At 39.8% G+C, this 9784-nt stretch overlaps 1 protein-coding gene across 3 annotated transcripts in view; it reads right to left on the bottom strand.

Annotated features, from left to right (window-relative positions):
• Positions 1 to 748: 748 nt before the first annotated feature.
• LOC136885327 (uncharacterized) overlaps positions 749 to 9784 on the bottom strand; it is a 61325-nt gene continuing 52289 nt past the window's right edge. For 2 of the 3 annotated variants that reach the window (XM_067157842.2, XM_067157858.2), the window contains exons 6-8: positions 2489 to 2524; positions 1227 to 1337; positions 749 to 940 (exon numbers count right to left, since the gene is read on the bottom strand). In XM_067157842.2, coding sequence (XP_067013943.2) covers position 940; positions 1227 to 1337; positions 2489 to 2524 — 148 coding nt within the window. In that variant the 3' untranslated portion in view covers positions 749 to 939. The remainder of the gene's footprint in view (positions 941 to 1226; positions 1338 to 2488; positions 2525 to 9784) is intronic. The other variant, XM_067157850.2, reaches the window with a different exon arrangement.

The raw sequence follows: 9784 nt of genomic DNA, 5'->3' as shown, positions 1-9784 counted from the left end.
ACCGATATAGTTAATTTGAAGTCTGTAAAGGTACACCAGAGTATTTTGAATAATCAACAAATTTATGAACATGCATGTTATTTTCAAACAAATTATAACCAAGAAGATTGAGATATTAATGGTAATGGTTAAAAATTATGGTGCTCAGGCATATCTTTACACACATCTCTTAGTTTGACATCTTAAAATGGTTCTTGCTTCGATCCTAACCTTCTAAAGGAGGTATTGGTAACCAGCATTGCACTGCATTTTATCTCAACGACACACCTATGTGGTTAGCATGTTCTAAATAATTTTAAATCACTGATAATTGACTGTAGTGTCTGAATATCAGTTCTAACTAAAAACTGATGTGTTGATGCGACTGTCTAATGATAATAACAATACAACCATCAGCACTGTTTTAATCATTTTATATTTTATGTTTATTAGATCACACATTGTTCTTCCACAGGTACTGGTAATCTGGCTAATCCATTTTGTAGGGACTCTTCCTTGTGGCCTTTGTCCCTGAATGATCAACATCTCCATATTTTCTAGTCCTCTCCTCATTACATGATCTAAGTATACAAGTTGACAGAGCCAAATCTGGCTTGAGATGTGATATTACTGCAATTCTGCTGGGTTGATGATCTGTTCTGTTAACAATGGCATTTCAAGGTTCATGGTTTTCTTTTTGAGCACTAGTTGGAATTTTCTACCATAGCACAGTGTTTTAAGTACCGGTATAGAGTAATAAGACAACAGATAATGGTTAGCTTGCATAAGAATGTGCCTTTATTTCAATGTTGCCTTGCAGACAATTAATATTTTTCTAGTATCAATGTAAAAATATTTGTTTAAATTAACAAAACCCTGGTGGATATCTTGTTTTCATTACTGCTTCCTAAGTTTTGATGAAGAACTTTTGCAGAGGTATTCTTGTCCTACTGAGCTCTGTCTGGAACAGGAAAAAGAGAAATGGTCATATTTAAAATCAGTGTGTGATAATTAGGTAGCAATGAAGACATTGGCTCAGGATAGGTTGGTGTGGAGAACTGCATCAAACATGGCTAACTGGGCAATACCTTAGCATTCACAATAAATCCTCAGAAGACTGGCAGCAATATGTATGGGTGTTTACCTAAGTCATGGGGAAGTGAAAAGCATCATGACCTAGGTGAGCTGATATTTGTGAAACAGAAGATACTTATAACACACTGGTTTGTGGAGAAAATCTTGCTTACCATTTTCCTGCATAAGTCCGTTCTTTACTACTACTGTCATCATCTTCGTCATCATCATCTCCTGCATCCCCACTGTCATCAGCTTCCTCATGCCTGGAAGATTCAATTAAGCTGCTCAGAGCAAATTAAAGAATATTACAATTTGCAAAGGTTGTACTGAAACAAATTAGCAAAAATGTTTCATGAACCAGAATATTTTATAACTGAAATATCACAAACACCATCTTATACCACAGACTTTTTTTTTCATTTTTCAATATAATCTAAAAATCCACACAATATTCCAATGATTCTTTCAAATTCATTTCCCAACCATCCTTAACTACATCAACAAGTAAAGAGAGCTTGGCATATCATAAGGTAAACGTAAATTCCAGAACAGGGTAAATAATCTCTCTAAAATAAGTTGCCGTAATGTGACGTGGTTTTCTACCATCTTGACCTACAACAATTTAGCTATGAACATGGACATTCTCATGATTTTCAATTTGGGTAATTTTTTTTATAAGTACCTAATCTTGTTACTCATTTGTTATATTTTATTATCAAAGTTTCTGTTTGTTAATTCATCTGTTGACAGTATAAATGAGAAGTACTATATCTTTTGCTTTGTGATGAAGTAAATCATTAAATGAATAAATATGGTGCAGAAACTGATTAAGGAGTTCCCTTCAATTTGACGTCGCAAAGTTTTAAAGGTTTTGTGCATCTGTCAGTAATTTTTCAATATTAACCCTGTACTTGGCTTCCTTTTATACGGGAAGGGAAAGATCAAATCAAGATCAGCAATAAGAATTTTTTAAAAATGAAATTGCGAAGGGCCACAGATAGCAGAGAAGTGAGTACGTCACAGCAGGTAGAGATATGCCTACTAATGTGTCTCAAAATCTAGGAAACAATATGAGAGGTGGACAAACATGTAATGTTGCACATCCTAAATGATTGTCCCATCAACGACGGCTACTACAGCTAGTCATGAAGTATAATTATAATCTAACCCTCATTGCTTGGATATTTCTTAGAGTGTGGTGGAGATTGCACAAGGATGATCTGAAGTTCCACAGCCTATACAGTATATTGTTGTTGTTGTTGTTGTTGTTGTTATATCAATGGCTGATAAGAATTGGAAACTTGCATAGTTAATCCATCCTTGCAAACATCTGATAGAAGTTATCACTTAACTTTCCATTTAAGTATTTATTATGTTCTGTCCATTAAAATGAATAATCAAGCTTGTAGTACTGCATCAACACTAAACTTACCTGATATTCAATTTTGTTTGCTCCTTATCTCCCGTGCTAAAAAAGATAAATAATAGTATCAGATTATCATCTTAAGAAAATTAAGTGATTCAATGAATAGCAACTTTATTTTTACACTGCGGGCCATTAAAACTGCTATACCATGAAGGTGCCATACAACAAATTTCAGATTTGCATGAAAGGTACTAATGCTAGAATATGCAAATGATTACCATTTCAGTGCATGTGCACAAAGCAGGTAGGAGTAATGCCACCTACAGTCTGTATAAAGGGAAGATTGCTCAGTAGGTTTCTCAGTCAGAATTTGTATGGTCAGGATCCCATGACTGTCATGCGAATATGGAATTGATGGGTCCAGGAATGCCATACAGAACACCATGCAGGATCTTAGTGACCCCTGGCTACTAACAACCGAGAGGACAGTCATGTTGTCTGCATTGCCTTGCTGGATCGTACAGCCACATCACGTAGCCTGAGTCAGGAACTTCGCTCCTTTGCAAGACAAGTGCCCACACGGATGACGTCTGCAGCACCATGGAATGTCAACATAGCGACTATTGTTGCAGGTTTCCTTGATGCTGCAGAGACAGGGACTCCTACATTGGTGCAACGATGATGAACACAGGAGTAGCATCATGTCTTCTTTAAAAAATTAATCCCGGTTCTGCATACAGCATCATGATGGATGTATCCATGTGTGGAGCTACCAAGGAGAATGATCATTTCCAGTTTGCATTTGTCATCAGCATGTGAGGTCAGTACATCAAGTGGTGGTATGCGGTGTCATTGGATACACATCTCAGCCACGTCTTGTTAGCATAGCCAGTAATTTAGACAGCTGTAGTTTCATATCTGACATGTTAAAGCCCATGGCTCTGTCCTATTTTCAAGGCCTCTGTGACATTATATTTCAACAGGACAATACACGACAGCATGTTCTCCTGATCTTCCTCGTTATAGAGGGTGTTCGACTGTTGCCTGACCAACAGGTTCTCCAGATCTGTCACCCATTGAAAACATCTGGCCACAGGCTGCCGAGAGACTGGCACACCATCACTCACTGGCCAGTATGATTGATGAAGTTGTAGCTGCATGGAATGGCTTACAGCTATTATTGTTGCCAGAGGTGGCAGTTTGGGTACCAATTGTACATGCTCTGTACCTCAAAATTACCTGCATATTGAATCATGTCTTCTGCCCATCATACTGTATGTGTACAATAAATATAATTCTGCTCTCTGCTTACCTTCCTGATTTAACAATTTTAATAGTCAGCAGTGTAATAGGAATATGGTTAAACAGAAGGATAAAATGCAGGAAAAGATTAGAAATTTGAAGTGGAATGTGTTAATACAATAGAGGGTATATGCCAAACAGTCCACTGTGCACACATATTGACTTGAAAAACACCTAACAGATGTTAGAAGTTAAGATTAAATCATTCATTTCCTTCTTTAGAAGAGGAACGTAAGTATGTCAGGAAAAATGCAGAACTCAACACTATCCTTTGTCTCATTTATGAAATGGAAATGGTGAGAGGAAGGGAAAATATTGGCATTATTACAATTACAATGAATATCAGGTAAAAGCATTAGATCCTTGGTCTCTAAAGACAAATGCCACCCAGGCAGATGGCTTGTAGATACCAGAGTGTCAGCATCCTTAGCCGTATTACTTAGCTTTCTTGACCTGGTCTGGTGCTTCTCATATCTAACAGCTCCCCATTTGGTTTCATGAGGCTGAGTGAACCCTGTTCCAGCCCTCAGTCCATAATTAAAATCCTTGGACTGGCTGGAAAGCAAACCTGGCGCCTCCAGGAAAGAGGCAGGCATACTACTCCTATACCACTGGGCTGACTTACCTTTATCTCCGTTGTATATATTTTCATCTCTGTATCCTATTGCAACCTATATCTGCTCTAACCTAATCTGCTTGTTGTATTCATCTCTTGTCCTTCTCCTATCATTCTTACTACATAGTCCAGATGACTTAGTTTTTACAAAAACTTTAGTTTATTATCCACCTAATCAATACAGTTCATTCTCAAACAGTACTTGTTTTGACCGTCGTAGTGGTCATCCTCAGCTATTAATCATACTACTGATAGACAATGAGTTCTTACATCATCTTTTCATCAACAGAAGTGCAGTTTTGATATCATTTTAAGTGTCATTAATCTTGTGACCAATTAGTTTTTATTTAAATCCAGTTGACCATTTATTAAATGTCTAATGTTTGAATTTTAATGCATATACTACTGTAGTATATTTCATGTGTGTACACTGCTGGGAAAAAAAGTAGTACACCTGGAAAGACGACATCTATTTTTATCCAACGATGACAGATGCCACCTGGGGGATAGTAGATGTAAGGCATACTGATAATGGTTTCAACGTGGTGCGCCAACAGATAGCATAGTGACATAGCTGCCAGAGCGCCATCTGCATGTACCCTTTAATAGGGAATGTTTACAGCCATAAGGCTAGAGCTGGGAACGGTAGGAGCAGAGCAGTTGTTTTCGTAGACCTCTGGTAGTCCTATGATTGAATTCACTGGCAGAAAATTCAAATGCTTTAATGTGGGCAATGTTATAACGGTGATCTTGGGTGGAATTACTTTTTAGGTTTCAGTAAGCCTACTAATTCCACAGATGCATGTGTTTTTTTCTACGTTTGTCATTCAAATGCTGCAGTCGTTTCAAGATTGCCACATTATTTGTTACGCTATATATCAGACTTTGATCTGTTGAAATTCAGTTTGCAGTAGGTGCAGGTGGATAGGATAATGTACTGTAGATTGAATATTGCCATATATTATGCCCTTGCAAATGCATTTACAGTATTATTAATAGTAAAAATATTTAAGTAATAATTATATTCCAATTGCATGTGAGCAAGTATTATATATGATGCTCTTATATGAATTATACTCGTAGCTCATTTATTACTGAAGAGAAAGAACTGATTAGAATTTTTTATATGCTGTACCGGGCTGAGTAGTTCAGACAGTAGAGCGCTGGCCTTCTGAGCTCCAGCTTGTGGTTTCAATTCCGACTTTGATCGGTGGTACTTGAGGGTGCTCGAATACGACAGCCTCATATCGGTAGATGTCCGGCACATTAAAGAACTCCTGTGGGACAAAATGCTGGCACCTCGACGTCGCAGGAAACCACAGAAGTGGTTAGTGGTACGTACAATATTATTATTATTGTTGTTGTTGTTGTTGTTATTTCTTTCCGTTTACCCTCCAGGGTTGGTTTTACTTTCGCCCTCAGCGAGGGATCCAACCTCTACCGCCTCAAGGGCAGTGTCCTGGTGCGCGAGACTTTGGGTCGGGGATACTTCTTTTTTTCAATTTGTTTTACGTTGCACCGACACAGATAGGTCTTATGGTGACGATGGGATAGGAAAAGCCTGGGAGTGGGAAGGAAGCGGCCATGGCCTTAATTAAGGTACAGCCCCAGCATTTGCCTGGTGCGAAAATGGGAAAATCACCTTCAAAGCTGCCAACAGTGGGGATCGAATCCACTATCTCCCGGATGCAAACTCACAGCTGTGCACCCCTAACCGCACGGCCAACTCGCCCTTTGGTCGGGGATACAGATGGGGAGGAGGACCAGTACTTTGCACTTGCTATGCTGAATTCCGACTTTGATCGGTGGTACTTGAGGGGTGGGGGACGATGAGAAGGGATAGACAAGCAAGAGAGAAGGAAGCAGCTGTGGCTTTACGTTAGGTACCATCCCGGCATTTGCCGGGAGAAGTGGGAAACCACGGCTGAGAAGGGAATCGCACCCCATATACTCAGTTGACCTTCCGAAGCTGAGTGGACCCCGTTCAAGCCCCCTTTTCAAATTTCGTGGCAGAGCTGGGAATCGAACCCGGGCCTCCGGAGGTGGCAGCTAATCACACTAACCACTGCATCACAGAGGTGGACAATAATAATATATTATAATAATAGAATATAATTATTACAGTATTATTATTATTATTATTATTATTATTATTATTATTATTATTATTATTATTATTATTATTATTATTATTATTATTATTATTATTATTATTAAACACTGACGATACATGAAGGTGTATGTATTTCATATATTCGCCTTCTTCATACTTATAAAGCAGTATTTAAAAGGTCGCTACCACATCCGTTGCGCTCCACTACTGGAACTGCAAGCGAGCACACATTCAGTACTGTTCCTCCGTCCTCCGCTCGCCCATCGAAAACACCGATTGGTTTCTAAGCAACAGTTTACTACCGGAGAACACCGGATGGAGCACTGCTCTCGCACTACCGATTGCAATCATAGGAGCAACTGCTCCGTTCCCAGCTCTGTATAAGGCTCAGTGTAGAGGCGGCAAACTATCGATAGTAATCGCCATCGATATTTTCCGATAGTGTGAGCTCTACTATCGATAGTAATCGATAGTTTTCAAAAAGTAGAACGAATCATATCATTATGCATGAAAATAGGACATTCACTGAACACAATCCACACAAAAATTCAGTATAAATTACAACTATTTCATGCTATGTAATTTCAGAAATTCAAATCGGAATCAGTCATAAATCTGTTCAGTGGCACGTCCGAGACATTCTCGAGCTGCACGCGCTTGCCCATAACTTGACCGCCCGAGAAATTCTCGTTCAGCTGCAGTGTTCATTTGCGATCGCCTGACATTTTCTCGGGTATAGTAATATCTTTGGAAAATGTTTTACAGCATTCTGAACGGATGGCAGGAGAGTTTTCAGTTGCTTTCGTGAAGCCTTTGGCCTAAAATTTGCCTTATCTTCTCTCGCCTAGGTAAACAGAAATGGTGAGCGCGAAAAGGAAGAAATGTTTGTCTGATGACAAAATAAGTGACTCGCCTACATCAAAGATGAATCTCTAAATGATATTGGTAATTCTGATAGGAGTAATAATGATTTTTCGCATGATGACCTGGTATTTCTAATGAATGTGAGGAAGATATTTTGTCGGAAACAATGGTGATGTAGCACATACATTCGTGTGGAAAAAAATGTAATCCTATAAATACTGAACGATCTAATATCATTCCATTTACGGATATTCTGGTGTAGGGGTTCTATTACAGTATTCCACACCCATTGCACTTAGCTAACTTTTCATCCTCACTACGCCTAAATCACTTCCAAACATCAGGTATCTTCCCTTTGGGCATCTATATATGAAGTTCACAATTTTAAATCGGTATATTAAAGTTACTACCAAACAGTGAAACATCTGTACAATTTCTGTTAGTGCGAAAAATAAGCCAAAAACGAAAACAAACTATCGTTGATTATCGATAGTAGGCAACCGACTATCGATGTCAGACTATAGTGGTCGCTATCGATAACTATCGATATCACTATCGATAGTTTTCCGCCTCTAGCTCAGTGTGATATAAATATGTGAAGCAAACAGGTGCCATGCCACGGAGATGCACTCGTGCTTCCTACAGCCAACTGAGCGAGTTTGACAGGGGTCCAATTGTGCTTTCCGAGTGGCGGGATGGTCCTTTCGGAGAATTACTATATAGACAAGTTGGACGTGCTGCGTCAGTTGTGCAACGATGCTGGTTGCAATGGTCACGTGAACGTTTCCACACCCGTGGACGAGGTTCTGGACGTCCACGCAGCACAAACGGGCAGCAGTGGCAGATCGTACAGCTACCACAGCATAGATAAGAGGGTTTGTGAGCCCAGAAGTGTCAACACGAACTGTTGCCAACCGGTTACTAGCAGTGGGACTACGGGCACGCACACCTCTAGCTCGTCTTCCAGTCACGCCACAGTATCGACGTGCACGGCTCGACTGATGCCGTCAGAGGATCACTTGGAAGATGGAATGGCGGGCCGTAGTCTTCAGCGATGAAAGCAGATTCTGCCTGCACGCAAGTGGTGGTCGTTTGCGTGTACGACGTAGACCTGGCGAGCACTGTCTCGTAGAGTGCATTCATCCAAGACACACTGGCGATAAGCTACAACTCTCGTTCACCTTTGGTGTTTGTAGAGGGAACGCTGACCAGCGCTCGGTATGTGCAGACTGTTGTAAGACCCGTTCTTTTGCCATTCTTGCAATAGGAAGGTGATGCTTCGTTTCAACAGGATAATGCTCGCCCACACACTGCACGTGAAACTCAACGTGCTCTGCAAGACGTGCAACAACTTTCCTGGCCAGCACAATATCCGGACTTGTCTCTCATCGAACATGTGTGGGATATAATAAGACAACTGACACGTGCGACTCGTCAGCCCACAACTCTTGCAGAACTACGTGAACAGGCGTGGAATAATGTATCCCAAGACAATATTCGCCTCTGTATGATCGAATGGATGCCAGAATCAGCGCCTGCACTGCCGCCGTGGAGGATACTCCACGTACTAATATGAGTGTTTCAGCATGGATCGACACCTGGTACCTCAGTACCTCTTGAGCTATTGATCTATAAATGTAATCATTTCATGTACTCCATATGCACTGTTTCAACAATAAATCTTGAATGAATTGGAAAACTCTAAGAGGGTGTACGTTTTTTTCGGCAGTGTATTTGTTTATGACATCACTATGCCCTAATTCTAATTTTATGATTAGTAGATGAGGATGACCGCTATGGCGGTCGAAATTAGTAGTGTTTGAGAGTAAACTGTATTGATTAGGTGGACAATAAACTATAGGTTTTTAAAAAGTAAGTCATATACATCAATACGGGCCCAACTATGAAATTTATTGCTTATAGTCCAGATGGGTCGCACAGTTGGTTAATCCCTTGCCTGCTGTGCTCAGGGTTGAAAGTTCCGAATCAAAGACAATTGACGGGCACTGAAGAGTGATTAAATGCAAGAGATCTGTAGTTTATCAGTAGAAAATTAGCTTTTAAAGAATCTCTAATCAGGGCGAAATTCTCACACTCGAATCTCTTAAGATAATTTCATTTTACCCCAGAATACTTTTCACTGAAATCAAGATATGTCATACCAATCTGTCTCTTCCTCTGGCCAAATGTTTGCACATTTGTTCTCTTCTCACCACTTCAGTTTACTGCCGCTCTTAATTTTGATCCAGTTTATTAATCCTGGATAGCCTATGATGCGCCACTGAAATATGATTTCCCTTATTCGAGCAAACAAGCACAACAAGTTCAGGAGTTCGCAGACTGTCATATAGGGTCGAATGGAATCATTTTTATAACTATTTGAAGTTATTGTTACGAAAATTATAATATCACACTGACATCTTTCAATGCAACTTCTTTACATGGTGTCAAAGTACTGTTGACAATG

The sequence above is a fragment of the Anabrus simplex genome, chromosome 1 (assembly GCF_040414725.1).
Source record: "Anabrus simplex isolate iqAnaSimp1 chromosome 1, ASM4041472v1, whole genome shotgun sequence".
NCBI lineage: Eukaryota > Metazoa > Arthropoda > Insecta > Orthoptera > Tettigoniidae > Anabrus > Anabrus simplex.
The sequence above is the reverse complement of the archived record's forward strand: the minus strand, read 5'-3'. Positions and strand labels throughout refer to the sequence as shown.